The sequence below is a fragment of the Saccopteryx leptura genome, chromosome 8, assembly GCF_036850995.1.
Source record: "Saccopteryx leptura isolate mSacLep1 chromosome 8, mSacLep1_pri_phased_curated, whole genome shotgun sequence".
Classification (NCBI taxonomy): domain Eukaryota; kingdom Metazoa; phylum Chordata; class Mammalia; order Chiroptera; family Emballonuridae; genus Saccopteryx; species Saccopteryx leptura.
The window spans coordinates 1,542,623-1,564,480 of NC_089510.1; the positions used below are offsets into that span (position 1 = coordinate 1,542,623).

General features: G+C 53.3%; 1 protein-coding gene and 1 long non-coding RNA gene across 3 annotated transcripts in view; one reads left to right on the top strand and one right to left on the bottom strand.

Moving 5' to 3' along the window:
• LOC136379798 (uncharacterized) overlaps positions 1-21,858 on the top strand; it is a 555,021-nt gene that overhangs the window by 191,505 nt on the left and 341,658 nt on the right. The gene's annotated exons all lie outside the window — the stretch shown is intronic.
• XRN1 (5'-3' exoribonuclease 1) overlaps positions 16,838-21,858 on the bottom strand; it is a 108,950-nt gene continuing 103,929 nt past the window's right edge. The window contains exons 40-43 of one of the 2 annotated variants that reach the window (XM_066347349.1): positions 21,735-21,773; positions 21,204-21,358; positions 19,965-20,383; positions 16,838-19,262 (exon numbers count right to left, since the gene is read on the bottom strand). In XM_066347349.1, coding sequence (XP_066203446.1) covers positions 19,970-20,383; positions 21,204-21,358; positions 21,735-21,773 — 608 coding nt within the window. In that variant the 3' untranslated portion in view covers positions 16,838-19,262; positions 19,965-19,969. Of the gene's footprint in view, positions 20,384-21,203; positions 21,359-21,734; positions 21,774-21,858 lie in introns of both variants that reach the window. The other variant, XM_066347348.1, reaches the window with a different exon arrangement.

Genomic DNA, 21,858 nt, shown 5'->3' on the forward strand with positions numbered 1-21,858 from the left:
TTCGGGCATAGCACAGGCCACAGTTGACCTTGGCCTGCATCAGAGCCCCTTCCCAGATGTCCTAAGACCAACACACCAGGTGGCCAGCTTCGGAGCACACCAGAGCACCACCTAATCCACTCTGGAAACAACACACACCAAGAGCAGACTCACCAGAGTCCTGCTAGAGTGAATCTTGCTCCCTCCCTGGGGTCAGCTCCTCCCCTGTGGTCAAAGCCAGTTCTTACAGCCAGTCAGCCTGGGGGTCAGGCCTGCCCAGTGATAAGCCAACAATCATCAAGGGTTAAGAACAACAGGAGAGCACACATCGCCCGCACAAAGAACACACCTGGAGCACCTGGCTCAGGTGCTGGGGGAGATTGCCCCCCTTGGCCCCTCAGGACACTTACAACACAAGGGCGTCCTGCCAAGACTGGGACACCCAGCAGCTCTCCCTAACACAGAGAAGCCAACACAGGGAGGCTGCCCCAGATGAGGAGACAAAGGGACATGTCCCAGATCAAAGACCAGAACCAAACTCAGGTCCGGAAAAGTCTGAAGCATAAACACAGTGGGGACAAGTAATCCACTAGACGCAGAGTGCAAAACGATGGTGTTAGGAAAGCACAGTGATCTCAGTGAGAACTTCAGGACACAAAGAAATAAGAGAGAGAAGAAGAAAACATGGAAAAGAAGAAGAAAACATGGAAAAGAACCAGTCAGAGAAGAATACTCTCACTGGAATGAAGACGAGATTAGAGAGAATCAGCAGTAGATTCCGTAAAGTGGAGGAGTAACGATTTGGAAGATGAGGTTGCAGAAGACACCCCATCAGAACAGCAAAGAGAATTTTAAAAATGAGGATAGTTTAGGGGGTCTCTGGGACAACCAGCATGCCCTCATTTGCATCATAGGGTATTGGAAGGAGGAGAGAGAGAGAGAGAGAGAGAGAGAGAGGTATTGAAAACCTATTAGAAGAAATAATGATGCACAGTTTTCCTGATCTGGTGAAGCAAATAGACGTACAAGTCCAGGAAGCACAGAGTGTTCCAGGTGCACTCCTGTGTGAGCTGTGTGCCTGTCCAGGTGTAATTGAGCCTTAATTGCTGTTGGTGTCACTGGGGTGGGGGGGACTGACCCCCAGGCTGAGGACCGGCTGCGACCACAGCAGAGGAGCTGCTGAGCAGGAGTCGACCCTACAGAGCAGGACTGGCTTCAGTGGGGCTTTGCTGCTCCCCCAGTCTGCCCCTTGAGTGTGTCACTCATGGAGGTGGTCGGGTTGTAACCCAGGGTGATCTGAAGCTGACCACAGGTGCACTGGCTCTGGGGCCTCCTGGGAGGTGCAAGGTCAGCCACCACCTGTGCCCTGCCTGGAGCACCTGGCATGAGCTACAGAGCACTGTGCAGATGGCTGCTACCTGTGCTGGGCATGGAGATGTCCGGGAGGGGCCAATGAACCAACGCTGGCTGTGGCTCCTGCCAGGCCTGGGGCCACTTAGCAAGAGGTGTGGGGCACACAGAGGCCAGATGCTGCTTATTGAGAGATTTTAGGAAAATCCAAAGCAGGAGGCAACACAGGCCATTTGTATGGAAAAGCCACTGGTAACAGCTTGGGTGGGGCAGCAGGTTGGGTGGGGAGGGGTCTCAGGGTCCAGCTGGGCGGCGTGAACAGTGAGAGCCAGGATGATGGGGACTCAGGGATGGTGTCCACCTGCTGGCTCTGAGGGAAGAGGCTCAGCAAGGGACCGATGGCCTCTGCCAGCACTTGTGTCTGGGAGAAAGCTGCCCTCCCACCCCCAGTTCTTGCTCTGATGTCCAACAGTCCAGTTCCTCCCCGTGTGCCCCTGGTGCCCTTCAAGCTGCTGCCCCAGCGCTGGAGCCCAGAGGGAGGGAGTCTGAGGCAGTCCCTGTGGGCCCTTTAAGAGGAACGCCTGGGACTCCAGCAGCTCCGTCTCCCTCAGCCACAGTCCCTGCTGGTTTTACAGCCAGAAGTTGTGGGGACTTCTCTTCCTGGCTCTGGGAGCCTGGGCTGGGGGCCTGGGCTGGGGCTGGGGCCCCTCCCTCCTCAGTGGGAACCCCCACAGCTGAGATTTCCCTGGTGATTTTAAACCACCACACGTGGTGCGTGACCAGCCCGTCCCTTGTCCCCGCCCCTCCTACCAGCCTTGATGTGGCTTCTTTAACTCTCTAGCTGTAGGACTTCCACGCAGCTCGATTTCAGATGGTTCCATATCTTTGTTGTAATTTTGATGCACTATCTCTAACAGTTTCTTATGAAACTGTCCTGTGACCCATCGACCCGTCCTAGGTATTTTCCCGAGATAAAATGAAAGCGAGTGTCCACAGGGAGACGTGCACAAGAACGTCCCTCGCCGCTACGCCCCTCCGAGCCCCGGACAGGAAAAAGCTCTGCCATCCGTCTGTCTCCCAGAGAATCACCGGGAGCCGTGTTCCTCACCCATGGACCCCTGTTCCGAACAGAGAGACACTCCGTGTGGACAAGTCCCAAAACGTCACACTGAGTAAAAGGAACCACACATAAGGAGTACATACTGTGTTTTCCCCTTGATATGAAGTTCTAGAGAACTTGCAAATTAATTTGTGGTAAAAAAAAAAAAAGTTTCGGAATAATGATGGCCTCTGGGTGCTGGTGTGGAGAGAACTGGGAGAGGGTGTGCGGGACCTTCTGCCCCTGGCGTTCCTGCCGTGTGTCTCGGTGATGATTTAGGTGCCAGATCTCAAGGGATGGGACATTTAAGGCCTGTGTGTTTCACTGTATGTAAATTTTAGCTCTATAGGAAAAAGAGAACTGTAAAAATATTGAATTCTATGTAATGATGTGCGTGATGAACTATTTGGGGGAAAATATACTGATGTCCACTACTTACTTTGAAATGCATTCAAGAATCAGTTGGATTAGCCCAGACCGGTTGGCTCAGTGGTAGAGTGTTGGCTCAATGTGTGGATGTCCTGGGTTTGATTCCTGGCCAGGGCACACAAGAGAAGTGCCCATCTGCTTCTCCACCTTCCCCCCTCTCTTTCTCTCTGTCTCTCTCTTCCCCTCCCACAGTCAAGACTCCATTGAAACAAAGTTGGTCTGGGCACTGTGGATGGCTCCATGGCATCCGACTCAGGCACTAAGAAGAGCTTGGTTGCTGAGCAATGGAGCATCACCCCAGATGGGCAGAACATCGCCCCCTAGTGGGCTTGCTGGATGGATCCCGGTCCGGGCATGTAAGGGAGTCTGTCTCTGACTCCCCTCCTCTCACTGGAAAAAAAAAGAATAAGGTGGATTATTAAATGGACAGAGAGACTGCTAGAGGGATAGGCATGTGATAAGTAAGAAATAGTATAATATTCATGGTGGGATTTAGGTGGTGCATATATAGATGTTCACTGAAAAAATTTTTCACTTTTTATGTGTGTTTAGAATTTTTTCATAATAAAATCTAGAGGAAAATGAGGAAGGAATGAATTAAAAATGAAAATACACCCTGTCAAACCCACCCGGCTTATTGTTTAGAATGTTAAAACCTGGCAAGAAAATGAGCCACATACCCCACATTCTGGAAACTGTTTTTCTGTGTCTGAACACTTCCGTGGTCACTACGAACAGCAGCAGAGCCTCCTGGTCAGTCCCGCCCAGCACAGACATTTTTGACAGCTGGGGCCCAATGTTGGGAGCCTAGGTGGGTCTTAGTATCAGCCACTGAGCTCGGCTAGTCCCGCAGCCGGGTGAGCAGGTGAAGCCCCAGTTTGGGAGAGTCAATTCTTTGTTGCCGAGAGGAACAAGAAAGTTGCAGCTGATGTCTGCTACTTACTTTGAAAGGCTCAGCCGTGTGGGTCTCCATGTCCCCGCCCAGCCCCTGACCGACCACGGTCTTTTCAGCTCCGTGTTTTTCCTTCGCCCTAACCGTTCACCACCGCTGTTCCCTGTCTGACAATGGGGCACAGGTCACCGCGCGCTGTTTGCTCACCTTGCAAGAGGGTTGGTTGCACCACAGCAGGTGAGCGGACAGGCTGCATAAGGGTTATTGAGACAGACGTGCGGAGACCTGGCTTCCAGACCTGGCTCTGCCCTCACCTCCATGGGTGTCACCTCCGTGGGTGTCACCTCCGTGGGTGTCACCTCCATGGGAGTCACCTCCGTGGGTGTCGCCTCCGTGGGTGTCGCCTCCGTGGGAGTCACCTCCGTGGGAGTCACGTCCGTGGGAGTCACCTCCGTGGGAGTCACCTCCGTGGGAGTCACCTCCGTGGGTGTCGCCTCCGTGGGAGTCACCTCCGTGGGTGTCGCCTCCGTGGGTGTCACGTCCGTGGGAGTCACGTCCGTGGGTGTCACCTCCGTGGGAGTCACCTCCGTGGGAGTCACCTCCGTGGGTGTCACCTCCGTGGGAGTCACCTCCGTGGGTGTCACCTCCGTGGGAGTCACCTCCGTGGGTGTCACGTCCGTGGGTGTCACCTCCGTGGGAGTCACCTCCGTGGGTGTCACCTCCGTGGGTGTCACCTCCGTGGGAGTCACCTCCGTGGGTGTCACGTCCGTGGGTGTCACCTCCGTGGGAGTCACCTCCGTGGGTGTCACCTCCGTGGGTGTCACCTCCGTGGGTGGCCCCCTGGCGAGTGAGCTGTAGGTAGAGTGCAGAGCGCATTCCTAGCAGCTGTGGCTGACGCAATGCTGTGAGAACACCCCAGCACCTGAAACCCTCCTGGGCACACCCAGGAGGGAGCTCGCCCGCTGTGGGGAGGCAATTCAGCGCCAACCAGGCAGCTCCCTGACCCTTCAGCCCCTGGCTGTGAAGAACACACTGTAACACCCTACAGGCTGAACCCGTGTATATAAGCTAACTTACTTCCTGAATAAAGCGGATCTGCGTCACTGAACCTGGTCCCCGGAGTCGGGTCCCCGTCGTCCTCACCCCCGGTGGGCCTTGTCCACAGTGAGCCTCCTGTTACTAATCTCTCCAGAGGAAGAGACAGCCTGAGAGGTTCTCCAGGGTGGATTCCAGCCCTTAGACTCAACCGCCAGATTAAAAAATTAAAAAATAAAAAATTCTAATTGCCACATACCTGATTTGATTCTTTTACATTTTTCTCAAAAAAAAAAAAAAAAAAAGTCATGTTTCTTCTATCAACCTTGGCTTATTTTGTTTTATTAGCTTTTATTCTTATCAAAGGTAAACATTGTTGACAAAAAAAAAAAAAAAGATCTGAGGATTGTAAAACAAATTAAAAGATCGTTTTGGGGTCTTCAAGGACTTGAATCCAACCACGGAGATGCTCAGACCCATCAAAGGCAGGCGGGTTTGCTGAGGCAACACCCGTAAGGGCGTGTGACAGGTGACGTCTCCCATGGGCTGTCTGTCTAACACGGTGGCACTAATTCAAGGAGGACCGTTCAGGTCCGAGGGGTGAGACCCCGAGGTAAGCAAGCTTACCACGATGTGGCCATGTGGCAAGGACAAATGTCTGAGAGTCCAAACCTCTGGCTGGTGGCTCGACTGACTCCTGCCACGAGGAAGAGGGAAGATGTTCTGGTTGCCGTAGCGACAGGGGAGTGGAGTTCAGGATGCGGTCTCCCAGCTGGTTCAGAATTGTGTCGGTTCTAACTACTGTGCTGTATGCCTGAAACTGATAGTTTTCAAACTGAATGCCAACTGAAATAGAAATTTTTAAAAAAATGTTTGGCCCTGGCCTGACCTGTGGTGGCGCAGTGGATAAAGCGCCGACCTGGAAATGCTGAGGTCGCCGGTTCGAAACCCTGGGCTTGCCTGGTCAAGGCACATATGGGAGTTGATGCTTCCAGCTCCTCCCCTCTTCTCTCTCTCTGTCTCTCCTCTCTCTCTCTCTGTCGCTCCCTCTCCTCTCTAAAAAAAAAATTTAAAAAAAACAAAAACAAAAAAAAACAAACCCAAAAACAAAAAACAAAAAAACAAAAAACTAATGATTGATGCTTCTCATCTCTCCGTTCCTGTCTGTCCCTATCTATCCCTCTCTCTGACTCACTCTCTGTCTCTGTAAAAAAAAAAAAAAAAAAATGTTTGGCCCTGACCAATGCTCAGTGTATAGAGCCTCGGCCTGGCATATGGACATCCAGGTTCAATCCCCTGTCAGGGCACACAGGAGAGTGACCATCTGCTTATCTTCCCCTCCCTTTCCCTGTTCTCTCTCTCTCTTCCCTTCCTGTAGCCAGTGGCTCAATTGATTCCAGCCATGGCCCTGGGCAGTGAGGATAGCTCTTTGAAGCATGTCAGCCTCAGGCACTAAAAATATCTCGGTACTCAAGCATCAGCCCAAGACAGGTCTGCTGGGAGGAGGCACATGTGGGAGCCTATCTCTCTATCTCCCCTCCTCTCACCTAAAAAAAAGAATTAATTTTTTTAAAACAAATTCATAGGTGAGGTGAGCCTAAGGCAACCCCGTTGTGACCTCTGAGCTTTGTTTTGGTTTCCTAGACGTGAAGGACTTGATCATGGCAATTTCTATCCACAACATGCTCGTAGTTGACAGTCAGTGACTCAGGAAGGGTTATTATGAAAAACAGAGCCCACACTTGTTCCTCCGCAGAGGCACCTGAAAAATCAGCTGTTTTTGGAACCTGCTGAAAAGGTGAAAAACCAGTATTCATACCCAAACAGTCCTCATCTGACGTCTGACCACACAATCGCCATCTTTCCCTACGGTTCCTTTCTTCCAGACCGTCCGAAGGTGGGTAGCGGATGTTACGACACCTCACTCCTGAAGGCCTCAGTGTGTGTCCCCCACAAGGTGCGGCCTCATCGCCACACCCGAGACCCACGACAGCTCACTCGCTCGGGAAGACCCTCCGTCCACGAAGACGCCCGTTGTTCCATCAGATACCTCGTCATTGTGATTTTTTCTCCCCTGACCTAGATCCACTCACAAGTTCACAGCTGGCATCGGACTGTTAGGATTCTTGGATCTCTCCCCGGTGCCTGGCCTGGATTCGAGCCAGGAACCTCGCCCGTCTGGCTGTTTCCCTCCGTCGGCACCAGGACCTGCGCTTTGGACCAGAATTGGAGATGGGCGTTCTTCCCTCTGCGCAACATGGAGACACACGGATGTCAGTCTTCTCTCCCTCTCTCGGTCATTCCTGCCAGGCTCGACCGCTTGTTTAAGAGAGTGACCGCCCAATCTCCGCACGACGGAGGTACCTTCTCCTTCTTGTGCTTAACGAGTCATCCGTGGACTCACATTTTGAGGCTATCAGAATGTCTCATGTATAGATTTTTGTAAAAATCTCTGAATTATTCCTCAGGTAGAAGTTTCCCTAGTCAAATGTATCCTCTCCCTCCGAGGGCCCATGAGATCACAGGGTGTTAGGACTCCACCGAGATCTTCGTGGTCAATTTCTTTATTGTTTTATTTTATGCTAGGCAGTCACAGTAAGTCTTTTTTTTTTTTTTTTGTATTTCCTTCAACAAATAACACACTTTTTTTTTTTTTTTTTTCTGGGCATGACCTATTGATTTTCACCATGGAATAGAGTGCACACAAATACATCTCATCTGCTGTTTCCATGACTATAATAAAAACCCGTAGGGACACCCAGCGTTTCACCACTGTGCTGTGTGGCTTCTGGTTACCTTTGCAGACTGACTCCTCCCCCCTCCCCGTTCCGCTCCGTGTCTGGGGAGGCTGGACTCCATCAGCGGCTCCCTCACTCCACGGCGAGGTCCATGGGCGTGGCCAGTAGGGGGCACCAGCGAGACCTCGAGGGAAGGGGGAGAATGGGGTCATAGCGTGTTTGTTCCGAGGTCTCTCTAGCTGCCGCGGGTTAGCCACTTAGTTCTACAAAAGGCCTCTGTCTTTATGAGGGTGTCTTTGTGGCCCAGGAGTGGCCTCGTGCCCCCTCAGGCTTGGGATGGTGACAGTTACTAAGTTATTAGTATTTTTTGTTTTCCTAAACCTGCCCCCACCTGTAAAACTTGCTCTCATCTTTTGATTGCATGCTCTTACATCATGCTGTTTTCTGTCGGATCTCCATTACGCTGCTTTTCTCTTCTGCAAAACTTTTCTCTTTTCCTTGAAGGTTCTGATTTGACTTCCCTGCGTTGCTTTTCTATGAACTTAGGAACGGAACCCAAATACCGTTGGTTCGATTGGTTTCTAAACCACCTCTTGAGGTGTTCAGAAACATTGGCAATTTTCCCGGCTTCCTAGTCTTGAAGCCATTTCTCTGGGAGCTGTTTATTTATTTATTTTTTAATTCATTTTAGAGAGAAGAGAGAGAGAGAGAAGAGGAAGGAGCCGGAAGCACCAGCTCCCATGTGTGCCTTGACCAGGCAAACCAGCGACCTCAGCGTTCCGGGTCAACAGTTTATCCACTGCGCCACCACGGGTCAGGCGTGGGAGCTGTTCTTCTTCCAGCCTCTAGGTTCCTGCAGCACTCGGCTTTGCTGTCTCTCAGGACACGCTCTCTTCTTGGGAAACGGGACCTTTCTCTCCGTTCCGATGAAATCTCCAATCCTGGCTCCCACGCTCACTTTGTTAGTGTATCTCCTCTAGCCGTTTCCTGAGAAACAGTGGCCTGAAAAGATCAACTGTTTATAGTAGAACCTGTTCTGATTCCCTCCCGACACCCAACTGGCTCTCCGACTGGGTGTGGAATTCCACGTGGCGACTCCTCCTCGTGAACTTGATTGCAGGCACCGCCGCATGGCCCTCCAGTGCTTGGTGCCTCCTCTGAGATGTCTTGATCCTTTGCACGATTTTTCTTCTTTCTTGGAAACTTTCAAGAGCTCTTTTTTTTTTTTTTTTTTTTGTATTTTTCTGAAGCTGGAAACGGGGAGAGACAGTCAGACAGACTCCCGCATGCGCCCGACCGGGATCCACCCGGCACGCCCACCAGGGGCCACGCTCTGCCCACCAGGGGGCGATGCTCTGCCCCTCCGGGGCGTCGCTCTGTCGCGACCAGAGCCACTCTAGCGCCTGGGGCAGAGGCCAAGGAGCCATCCCCAGCGCCTGGGCCATCTTTACTCCAATGGAGCCTTGGCTGAGGGAGGGGAAGAGAGAGACAGAGAGGAAGGAGGGGGGAGGGGTGGAGAAGCAGATGGGCGCTTCTCCTGTGTGCCCTGGCCGGGAATTGAACCCAGGACTTCTGCACGCCAGGCCGATGCTCTACCACTGAGCCAACCGGCCAGGGCCTCAAGAGCTCTTTGGTCTAAGTATTCTAGAGCGTCACCACGGCGGAGCCTCGCGTGGTGTTGTTCTTCACTGCTGGGCGCTGAGGGAAAGCCCAGCCCGAGGTGGCGCCTCCCAGGGTCGGAAGGAGGGGTAAACGGGACTCTCCGAGCATGAAGTTTCAGGGGTCATTCTAGAGATCTGATGTAAGATACAGTGCTTCCAGTCAACAGCATTGTCATGCACTCACAGCCCTGTGAAGAGGGACCCTCTCATCTCATACTGTGTTCTTACCACAATAAAATAAAAAGAAACTTTTTATTGATTCATTATTATTTTTAAGTGAGAGGAGGGGAGATAGAGAGACAGACTGCTGCATGTGCCCTGACCGGGATCCACCCGGCTACTTCTCTGGGTCCAATATTCAAATCAACCAAGCTAGCCTCAGCACCTAGGGCTAATGCTCGAACCAACTGAGCTAGTTTTAGTGCCTGAGGCTGACGCTCTAACCAATCAAGCCACTAACTGTGGGAGGGGAAGAGGAAGAGAAGGGGGAGAGGGAGGGGGAGAGAAGCAGATGGTCACTTCTCCTGTGTGCCCTGACCAGGAATCAAACCCGGGATGTCCATACACCAGGCCGGTGCTCTATCCACTGAGCCAACCACTCAGGGCTTAAAAAGAAACTTCTTGCCCTGGCCGGTTGGCTCAGCGGTAGAGCGTCGGCCTAGCGTGCGGAGGACCCGGGTTCGATTCCCGGCCAGGGCACACAGGAGAAGCGCCCATTTGCTTCTCCACCCCTCCACCGCGCCTTCCTCTCTGTCTCTCTCTTCCCCTCCCGCAGCCAAGGCTCCATTGGAGCAAAGATGGCCCGGGCGCTGGGGATGGCTCTGTGGCCTCTGCCCCAGGCGCTAGAGTGGCTCTGGTCGCAACATGGCGACGCCCAGGATGGGCAGAGCATCGCCCCCTGGTGGGCAGAGCATCGCCCCTGGTGGGCGTGCCGGGTGGATCCCGGTCGGGCGCATGCGGGAGTCTGTCTGACTGTCTCTCCCCGTTTCCAGCTTCAGAAAAATGAAAAAGAAAAAAAAAAAAAAAAAGAAACTTCTTAAATGCCTACCTCACAGTATTGGGGAGGAGAGTCAAATAGCAGAATGCTGTAAGGTACTCTGTCTGCACAGTTTATCCTTCTATTTTTCATGGACAAGCGTGACTTAGGACAGGAGGCAGGGGGAGCTGAAGACCTTGGCAATGGGCCGGGGAGAAGCAGGGGACCTGTGTGAACATGACAACCGTGAGGGTGGAGAAAAAGGAAGTGGTTACAAGAGGGGCCCGTGGGGGAGGGGACAACAGAGGACTCAAAGGTGACTCCTCTCACCGGGACCAGAATTACTTGTCAGGAATGAATGTAGAAGCACCGCACGATGACATCTCAGCAAACGTTATGACTTCCTTCACGGCGCGGCCCTGAGGAAGTGTGATTGGGACATCACGCCCCGTAACCCCAGACACACCCCCGGCCAAGCCGCCCCCAGGGGCCGGCTCAGCTCTCGAGGTGAGGAAAGCAGTTGTGTGTGTGTGTGTGTGTGTGTGTGTGTGTGTCCAATTCAGGAAGGAGTCTCTCGCAATGGTCACAGAACGGTACCAAGGACGACAAAGCCCAGCAGAAAAGCCAGGGCCACCACGGAAACCGTGTGAATCCTTTGCCGCAGCGCAGGCGGCACCGTGTGCTGACCCCAGGTGGACGCGCCCGGCTCCTTGCTGGACCCCAGCACCTCCTGACCCTGCGCACGGGGGCCCTGCACCCCATCCTGCCGTGTCTCCTCACGAGGACGCTTGAACATCCACCGTGACTGCTCCTCTCCGGAGAGAAGAACTCAGTGAGCGGGGGCCGGGCCCGGTTCCTACGCAGGCTCTGTGGGCGCACCGCCCCCGCCCCGGAGTGAGAGAAGCAAGAGTCTCTGATTCTCTGCCAAACAAATGTCCCTCTGTGCCTGGAAATCATGCCAGCTTTTTTTTTTTTTTTTTTTTTTTTTTTTTTTTTGTATTTTTCTGAAGCTGGAAACGGGGAGAGACAGTCAGACAGACTCCCGCATGTGCCCGACCGGGATCCACCCGGCACGCCCACCAGGGGCGATGCTCTGCCCACCAGGGGGCGATGCTCTGCCCACCAGGGGGCGATGCTCTGCCGCGCCCAGAGCCACTCTAGCGCCTGGGGCAGAGGCCAAGGAGCCATCCCCAGCGCCCGGGCCATCTTTGCTCCAATGGAGCCTTGGCTGCGGGAGGGGAAGAGAGAGACAGAGAGGAAGGAGAGGGGGAGGGGTGGAGAAGCAGATGGGCGCTTCTCCTGTGTGCCCTGGCCGGGAATCGAACTCGGGTCCCCCACACGCCAGGCCAACGCTCTACCGCTGAGCCAACCGGCCAGGGCCTTTTTTTAGTTTTTAAAAGATTTTATTTATTGATTTTAGAGAGAGGATAGAGAGAGAAAGATGGAGGGAGGAGCAGGAAGCATCAACTCGTAGGGGTTGCTTCTCGTATGTGTCCTGACCAGACAAATGCCCGGGGTTTTGAACCGGCGACCTCCACGTTCCAGGTCGACGCTTTATCCACGGCGCCCCCACAGGTCAGGCGCACCAGCTTACTTTTAACTTTCTGACCGAGACAGAAATGAGTTCTTTAGGGTCTCACACGAGGCAGAAGGACCGCGTGATGAACACACGGGCGCCTCTCGGGGAAGGGATGCCGTCTGTATCCTCGCTGAGAGTCCTGGCTTCTCACCCCCTCTCCTCTGCAGCTCTTCCCTGGAAGCCCGAGTTTCCTGCTGGTGCCGGGCTCATCGCAGGACCTCGGCTGCTGCCCCGGGACCCTCCTGACGCGTCTCCCTGAGCGGTGACCCGGTTCCCCTGACTCTGCCGGGGGCCCCTTCTTCCCCTCGTTCCTTGAAGTCCATCTGGATTTCTGGTGGAGATCTCCCGCCCCCCACCCCCAGCCCCTGGCTCTAGAAAAGAGAAGAAAAAGAAAAGTCTCGCGAAGGAGCCGGGGGCTGTGGGCGCTGAACCGAGGTGGGCAGCACTGACTGGTGCGTGTTGCCAGCCGCTCAGCGGAGCGGGCAGACCAGCGCGGGCAGAGCACGCCAGCCTCAGCGGTGTTTGTTGGTCGAGGGGGAAAAGGCCAGTTTCAGAACGAGGCAGAAAGCACGAAGCCGGTGATATAAAGTAAAAACAAAAGACAGTTTGAAGTTAGCTGTGTGTGGACGCAGTGTGTGCGCCATTTCAAAATGGACTGAGGGACCCACGCCACATGCCGACAGCGATGACCTGCCAAAGCCGGTCAGCAGATGTCCCTCTTCCCGCCGCGCTGGCAGCTCTGGGAGGAAGGGCAGCGACGTATTGCATAACTTAAAACTAACTTGAAGAGAGAAAGTGAGTGAGATCGTGGGTGGGGGGCTCCCACCTGTGCTGCCCGATCAGTTACATTCTGTCACCTGTCGGCCGGGCACCGCTTTGTGTCTTCATTTCCTCATCTGTGAAATGAGTTAATAATGTTTTAATATTGTTAACGTTCCCAGGATTGAAATTGTTACATAAAGCGACAGGCACCCAGTGGGTAGCCCGTAGGTAGTAACAGTTACTATTACTGAGCCCTGAGCAGGAAACTTGAGTGCTGTGTCCACAGAGATGTAATTAACGGTGTGATGTAATTAACGGTGTGACAGCCGCCTGCAAGCACTGTGCCTCATTAGTGGAGACACGCCCAGTCTTGGCTGCGGGGGTGAGGGGCTCCCCGTCTATCTGCGCCCAAGCGCCTTGTGTAGGACACGGTTCTGCCACAATAGCAAAGAGCAGTGACCACCCTTGCGGACCCCGGGGCGGTGGAGGGGCGGCCCCGACTCGGGGGTGGGGGGGTGCATTCTTGGTGGGGAGTCCGTGCTCCTGAGCATCCAGGGACACGGCTGCTGAAGGCAGTGCTTGTTTATGGCGTTCCAGGCTGAGGAAGTTCTTGGAGAGATCTGTTCTTTCGTAGACGATGAAAAGACTCAGCGGGTCGTGCGGGAGAGAGCGGGAGAAAGGGATTCCTCTTAGGAAGGCTGGGTGGGGCCCACGTGCTGTTCCTGACCAACCACTCATGGGTTGCAGGACCCCCGAGGCCTGTCAGGAGGGCGGTCCGGGACACACTGCTCCCACACTCCTCGTTTCACTTTGCCGTCCTCACTGGTCACTGAGAGCACTGCGTGTCCATCTGGTCTGGTCCACACCTCCTCAAAATCACACTGTAGTTCCCATCGGAGGAGCATTTGGGGGGTGTCCTGCCATGCTGGCCAGGCTCCAGGGTGCACCCCTGTCCGTGAGCGGCCCTGGCAGCCACGCACGTGTGTCCGCTGACCTCGCGGCCCGGGCAGCAGACATCTGACCCGACAACCGTCTGGAGTTGAGTCGGAGATGCAAGCGCTGGTCCCAGGCCGGCGACTGGAATGGAAGCAGTGTGTGTACATCGCTACATGGAAGCCACGCGTGTTCAATAGAAAAGGCAGAGCCCAAGCCTGACCTGTGGTGGCGCAGTGGATAAAGCGTGGACCTGGAAATGCTGAGGTCGCCGGTTCAAAACCCTGGGCTTGCCTGGTCAAGGCACATATGGGAGTTAATGCTTCCAGCTCCTCCCCCTCTCTCTCTCTGTCTCTCTCTCCCTCTCTGTCTCTCTCCTCTCTAAAAAAAATGAATAAATAAAATAAAATAATTTTTTTTTAATTAAAAAAAATTAAGAAAAGGCAGAGCCCAGACCAGGTGACTCAGTTGGTTGGAGCGTCGTCCCGAAGTGCAGAGGTTGCTGGTCATACAGGAACGAATCAATGTTCCTGTCTCTCTCTCTCTCTCTCTCTCTCTCCCTTCCTCTCTCACTAACATCAATTAATCGATAAATAAAGAAGCATGAAGAAACTTTAAATAGAAAAGAAAAGACAGGCGAGGTGAGCGGCGGGTGTTTGCTCCCCACAGCTGTCTTGTTGTCGGTCCCGGCCCCGCTGAGACCCAGCTGTGGCCCCGTTCTTGGATTCTGGGTGGTTTCCCTGCAGCTCATTTACGTGAGATGTTTGCTACCGTCCAACAGAAGAGCTTTGGTGAAGACAGCCTTCCTTACCATGCCCCTCACTTCACCTCTGCCCGCTCTTACTCTGCACCCTACGTCACTTGAACTCGGCTGACGACCTGCCCCGCCCTCCCCTGGGTCCCTCGCCCGCTGCCGGTGCGGCTCCCTTCCGGCAGGCTTGTTCCCCAGGAGCCGCGCCAGGTGGGTGGCCGGCTAGGTCTTGTTCATACTGGTAACCTCTGTGCTTGTGCTAAACCCTCAAATGACAAGCCCTGAATAGCAAACGGGAGGAAAGGACACATTCATAATAAAACTAACTGCATACACAGTGTCAATGTCAATCCTAGATCACTGAACCCAAACCTTGGAGCCTAGGAAGGGGCGAGTGCAGGAAGACCTGCGTCGGTGAGCACTGCACACACGGAAGGCTACGAGAGTACCAGCCACGCAAACCGTTCAGGACGCTGGCCTGGGCGTCCAACACTTCCTTAGGGAGACGGACTGGATTCTCCCGACAGAATTTCTCTCCTAAGCTTGAGTGGGTTTTGGTTGCAGTTTTGATTCCCAGCCAAAATATGGGCACCAAGATTTAAAAGAGAGCCCGGCAATGCTCTGGACCGGGGAGAAGAGGGCAGTGGCCGTGGCTCTCGGCGTGGGGGCCGACAGGGAACAGCAGCGGGGACTCCACCGGGGGCCTCTGGGGCACCGCAGTGGCCGGACTCACCAGAACGTGGCTCCCTGGGGTCCGCAGTAAAGGGCAGCAGTGGGAACAGCCTGACTGGCAGGGGGAGCTGGACGCAGACGTAGCAGGAAGAGACCACCCCCCTCAGCCCCTTCTTCCCAGCTCCTTCCCGCCCGTCTCAGAGCCTTAGCTCAGGTTATGCAGCAGAGATGCCTTGTGAGACGGGGCCACTATCGGCAAGACGCCGGTCTGGCCGATTCCCCGGGCTTCCGAGTGGGAATTACAGCCTCCGCCTGCGTGGCCGGCTCCGCATGGCGGCAACGGTCAAGGGGATGGTGACAGGCAGGGTAGGAACAGAAGGACAGGAGCCCCCCCGACAGGTGCCCCGGGGACTCTGAACTGTGCACTGAGGGGCGCAGTGGAAAGAGCAGAGAGGAACCTGGTGCCCCCTCAGAGCGCTCCGCTGAGACCCAAGGAACAGACCTGCACCCACCGTGACAAACCTTCACTTACTGTCCCACACCCGCTGTGCCCCTCGTGTGTGACATGGCTCTGTAGTCACCCGGGGTGCCGTCTTCCTCCGGCAGGAGGGGAAGAACCGGGGACTCGGACCTCACCTCCCTGGGCAGCGTGAACAGGACAGTGACCTCGTCACCACCAGCGAGAAGGAAGCCGAGTCGGAACAGCGGCCCTCTGCACCCACAGTTCAGGTTCGTTTGTTTTGTTTTTTTTACCAACAGTGCCGACCGGTTTATACTGAAGGACGTGGATTCAGAAGACAGCTACGGAGCTATGGGACACCAGCGGCTCGGGGGACGTTTCTGCTCCGACATTAATGTGAACACAGCAGCACAACAGCCTGTGGTCCATTGTCAACCGTCTGATGGAGACCCACGCGCCCTCGGGGGCTCTCGGGCGGGGAAGCCCTCCCCGCCCCACAGCAGTGCACGGCCAACTTCACGCTACAGGTCTACAGACGGACAACTTGACAACACAAAAAACACACTCCGAGTCCATTTCAATGCAAGTTTAAAACACTTTAATTGCGGATAATGTAAAGATATTTAGAAACAACAACAACAAACAAACAAACTACAAAAGGAGCACGAAAGTCGTCCCTTTTGAATTTTTAATAAAATACTGCTCTGTATAAGATCAATGAGAAAAGTCACGTGACTTACAAACATCGCCATGGGAGAACAGAAAGGAACTGAGATACATGATGTGTGAATGACACTGAGATTGTGTGAGCGAGCCCAGCGCGAGCCATCCGGTGACACTGACACGGTGACTCGGCCGCGCCCGGCAGCCCACTCTCAAACGCGGGGGTCGCGCCAGACCTGGCGAGGCGAGGAAAACATGAGACCAAGGCAAAAAAAAAAAAAAAGGGTTCAAAACCAACCAACCAGCCCCTTCGCTGGGAGGGGCAGGGAGGGACAGTTGGACTGAGTAGGCAGACGGACTCCACGGAGCTGTCCACCCGGAACCCGTCCGGTTTGGCAAACCACATCACCCCAGTAAATTCAAAACAACCACAACAACAGCAACAAGAGTTAAAGCAAACCGTGGACCCAAATCCTGCCCCTCTCGTTTCATTAGAAATGGCACAAGAATTTGGCTCCCAACAGCTCCACCGTGTACGGAAACTTCACTACTGGGCCGGGGCCACCCGAGAGCGTACTGACCGCTCAGATAGCGCCTGGCCCTGGTGGGGGGAACAGCGAGCGTCGTGGGTTTGACCGTGCAAACCCGGAGTCTCCGTGACCAGTGGCGCTGAGGGCAGAAGACGCCCTGACGCGCAGGCTCACACGGTCGGGCCTGGGCGGCTGCCGCCCTCGCTGCTGCTGGAACCGTTCACACCCGGGAGGACCGGGGACGTCCCGGCAGTTTGCCCGCCGGCCCACAGCAGTGCCACCTCGCCGTGCCCGCTGGCCGGGCCCCGGGGCTCGTCTGTGCCCATGTGGCCGGTGGCGTCTGGAACCTGTGCCCGGTCTGGTTCGCGTCTGGGAGTCTAAGCTTCACCAAGACAGGAAGCTCCGGCCAGAGAGAGCGTCTCACTGACAAAGTGCCCGTGACCTGTGTGAGGGTCCCCGCTGCTCTGAGCAATGTCACCGTCGTTAGCAAGGTAGGGAGTTCCTGTGACTTGTTTTCTTATAGGTGACAATGCCATCACAGTCATTTCTCTCCAATGAATGGACTCGCTTCTACCTCTCCCCTACCATAAACACACAATCCGTAAGCAAGACGGCTCTAAGGAACACAGCGGGGGGAACGTCTGCACTGGTGTTTTAAAAACGGCCCCCCACCAGGAGAGGACACAGGGCTGGACTGTGGTGGAGAGTGGGCAGCTCTACCTTCTGGTGGACATTAGACCACCACGGTGAGAATGCAGGTGTGTGGACGCAGACAGCAGCTGACCACAACGCGAGCGCGTGCAGCACACTGATGCCTGTCCCGTGCCGGGAGCCAGAGAATCTGTCCCTGTCGGACACGCAGTGACCGGCGTTCCTCTCCCACCTGCCTTCTCTCCGCCCCCCACAACCGACACTCCAGAGGAGAGTGGGGATTCCAGCCTAACCACGGCAAACACCTGATCAGAAAAAGAAGTAACAAAACCCCGCACCGTGTTCTTCCGTCCCTCCCCACAATAGGGGGAAAGAAAAGATCTCGTTGTATTTTAGTCCTGAAAGAACTCTTTAGCACTCTGAAAAACAAACAAACGAGAAAAACTAGCTTTAAACGGAAACTCAGGTTCCCTTACAGGTGAAATTGATGTTCCACACAGCTGCGTCTCCGATATGTAAGATGTTGGTGTGCGTGGTGTTTTAAATCAATGGATAGATTCTGTCAAATTATAAAACTCAGGTAGCGACCAGGTGATGGTGATGGAAGAAACAGTGAAAAGAGACAAAAAAAAAAAAAAAAAAATGAAACAAAGATCAATCTTCAGCTTTTACTTAATGGGCTCCAAAAAGTTAAAAAAAACACAAAACCCGGAAGGAAAGAAACGACTGAACAAGGCTGTTTGGAGTTCACTCTCCCCTGATGTAGAAGCACACAGAACTGGGCGCCCTGCTCTCCCGGCCCCCACGGCCCTCACACCACGTCCACAGCAGGCTCCTGGGCTGGGCAGACACAGATCTGAACTCTGGGCGGCCGAGTCTGCCTCCCCCCCCAGAAGGGAAGAACTGCAAGTTTCCCAAAACTGTCCGTCAATGGCCCCGTGGCCCCCAGAAGGTCACGTGTGCCGTCCTGCCTGTGAGCTAAGAAAACATGAGTCACACGGGTGCTGAGGGAGGGTTTGACTGTGGCCATTTGTACAGTTACATAAGGTGAGAGATGTTACACTGTAAACAGATGATTACTATCACAATATAACTTTTTGTATTGTATTCTCATAATAGACACTTCCTTTAAAAACAAATACACAGTTTGTGAGGCAGTAAGGACAAAGGCTAAGAACGACCAGAGTCTCAGGACGCAGGGTCCCACCAGAGATAGGTAAACACTCCCAAGCAGGGACTGCTGGGAACTGCTGGGCCTGTGGGTCTAGGAAGGGGGACAGGAATCACAGAAGCTCACACGACGCTGACAACAGACGCTGAGCACTCCTCTCTTACACGAAAGGCACTGGAACAGACACATATCCTGCGAACATTCAGGGAAACTCTGGAGGCAGCAGTTAAAGGAACCTACTTTGTTCAGTACCAGCATTTTAAAAAACAAACAAGACTACTCTAAGACTCAAGGCAGAGTTTCCGATGAGCTACATGAAATTAGATGTCAGAAGCAGCCGCTCCATATAAAAATTGTGGTTCCAACTTTTTAAAAAGTATAACTTACTTCCTTAAAAATATAAGCACATCACAAAAACTAAAGGATAAATACATATATATATATGTGTGTGTGTATATAGAGATAGATATAAAAATTCAGGCCCTGGTACCACTGATACATTTCTAAAAATTCTAAAATAATTTCAAGAGCCACAGCTTGGAAATTACACCACCACACGTGACATGCAAAGACAAGATGCGGCCTCACCGAGCAGTTCTGTATAAAGCTACAAAAGGGGACAGAGAACGAGAGGCATTTGTCATGTAAATAAGACACACCACAGAGTGATTGTGCTTGTAATACGCAGCACACGGTGGATGGTTAGAAAATGAGAACGTCCTTGGTCCCGGGAAGCAGGGCCCGCGGACCAGCGACGAATCGCTCACACACGGCTGAGCGAGCCGCACGAAAGAGCAACACAGTTTATTCTCACTCACATGATTGACGTTTCCTACTTCTGTCTGCTGGAAGGTTAATTTGTAATTGTTGTACCCTGTAAATTCTGACACTTGATTTTATTAGAAATGACCAGTGCTGGTTGTTGAATAATCTAAAAAAAAAAAAAGTGTAATTTACTTGTTTCAAATCTAGATTGCTATTTATGTTCTAAGTAGTTAGTTGCATGAAATATTCTGGTCAGTCTTCTAAAGTGGCTTTGGTACAAAATTCAGAATAAAGTAAACTGGCAGCCCCCGCACCCCCCACCCCAGCGGGTCCAGGACCCTCAGAAACAACAGAACATGAGTTATAATAAGAGCCATTTTTCTGACAATTCTGTTACATCATTAAAAAGCAAAATAACATCCACATTCAGTAAATGGTACTGGAGGCCCAATGTCACGCTTCATTTAATTATCCCTCAATGATCGTGTAGAAAGATTGTTTCCTGTTACGGCGACAGGTCAAATTCCGAGTCCAGGACGTGTCTGAGGACGAGGCCGGTGGTCAGAGGGCTGCTGCTCTGGACTGCTCGGCCCACTGGTTTCAACACCAGGTTTAATTTAGTCTTTTAAAAACAACAGCTTTATTGAGGTATAATTAATGTGAAGCAGACTGCACACAGTTAAGATGCACAATTTGATACAGTCTTTTAAACAGCGTGAAGAGTGCTGGACAAATTAAAAATTAAAAATTTTCGGTGGAAACAGACTGTTTTAAAATAGCACATTCTCTTTTTTTTTTAATGAAGACAGAGATGTGGATTTATAAAAAAGTGGGTGGGAAGGAAAGAAATTAATTTAATTCCAAGTACCAAATTTATTCAGAAGGTTTAGGAACGCCAAAATTGACGGCCAGCTTTCTCGATCTCCTCCTTGAAGACGAGCTTGGCGCGGCCTTCGGCGGGGACGGGGTGTGGCCCTGGGCGGCCGTGTCTGCCGCGGGTGGGGCCGTGTCTGCCGCAGGTGGGGCCGTGTCTGCCGCGGGTGGGGCCATGTCTGCCGCGGGTGGGGCCGTGTCTGCCGCGGGTGGGGCCGTGTCCTCCGTGGGCGGGGCCGTGTCCTCCGTGGGCGGGGCCGTGGGCGCAGGCTGGGCGGCGGCGGCCCCCGGCGGGCTGGCTCCCGAGGCGGCGCTGGAAGACGCGGGCTGGCCAGCCTGCAGTACGTTGGCTGGGGAGCTCGGGGCCTCCTTATTCTCACTGTTCTTTTTGTTTGCTGCCCTTTTCTTAGTCACCTGTAAGGAACAAAAGCATCACTGGTTAACAATGTGGGCTAAAACAAACAAAAACACTACTGTCAGAAAATACGTAAACCACGCTGCTACTATTTGTCCATCATTGCTGACTTGTGACTTTGTTATAAATGTCCAAACCAGACTTTAGAAATTAAAACACCTCAGGAATGAAATATTTAAAAATTCTTCATACCTTAAATATCATATAAAGGAAATTTCTATTCCTGACTTTAAGTCACCTTGTGCTAGAAAAAGACATCACTACTTCCCACAGTTCCATCACTAATTAGAACATAAACTCAAGACAGCGGGGCAGGTCAGACTGGTCACTACTGGTCATAACCAATGATCTCAGCACCCAGACCAGCACTGGGCTTCTAGGTGGCACTGAGTAAGTAATTACAGAATAAACAATTTTTATCAGTTGTCTAGAGCATTAAAACCTCCTTTTAAACATAGAATTCTCTTTCCAGGTCTCACCTGCAGCGGCATGAACGCACTTCCAGGGGCATGAACTCACCTGCAGCGGCATGAACGCACTTCCAGGGGCATGAACTCACCTGCAGCGGCATGAACGCGCCCGCAGGGGCATGAACGCGCCCGCAGCGGCATGAACGCATGCGCAGCGGCATGAACGCGCCCGCATGGGCATGAACGCACGCGCAGAGGCATGAACGCGCCCGCAGCGGCATGAACGCATGCGCAGCGGCATGAACGCGCCCGCAGCGGCATGAACGCATGCGCAGCGGCATGAACGCGCCCGCAGGGGCATGAACGCGCCCGCAGCGGCATGAACGCGCCCGCAGGGGCATGAACTCACCTGCAGGGGTATGAACTGATTGTGCACCCCTGCTGCCACGCCCCCGGGCACGGTCCCGGCATAGGGGTTGTGGAGAAAGGGCTTTCCAGACACTGGCACACCTGGTCCCCAGGGCGTTGTGCGATAGAGATGAGACGAGTCAGGCCTTTTGTTAGCTGTCAAAAATCACAGGATATTTTTTTTTCATAAAGACGGTCTCATCCGAGCCCCAAAAGTGAGGACCTCCGTGTGCAGCCCCCTCCTGGCGTCTCTCTCTTTGGTGAAGAGGCGTATACTCAAGACCACTCTTGCTCATAACACTCACTCTCCAAGCCCCTCTCAGGATTGCGGACCATTCCAGAAGTCAGCTTACTTACCATTATGCTGTCCGGCCTACAGTGGCCCAGACTAACGTACACTGATGTGAGTGTTCGGAATACTTGTCATACTATGTATTTACAAGCAACGAGAAGGTCCCCGAAATGGTCCCCAGGAAGAAGGCCAGGCATGGGTGTGGGGTGGGGTTAGGGGGAAGTATCTCAAGGCTCTCACCTGCCCCCAGTGCGGTGTTGCTCATAAACTGCTCCCAGCCTGCAAGAAACCCCAAAGAATTCAGTTCGTCCAATGTGGTCATTTTCATTACATGGAGACTTTCTTCCCCCTGTTCTAGTATTTT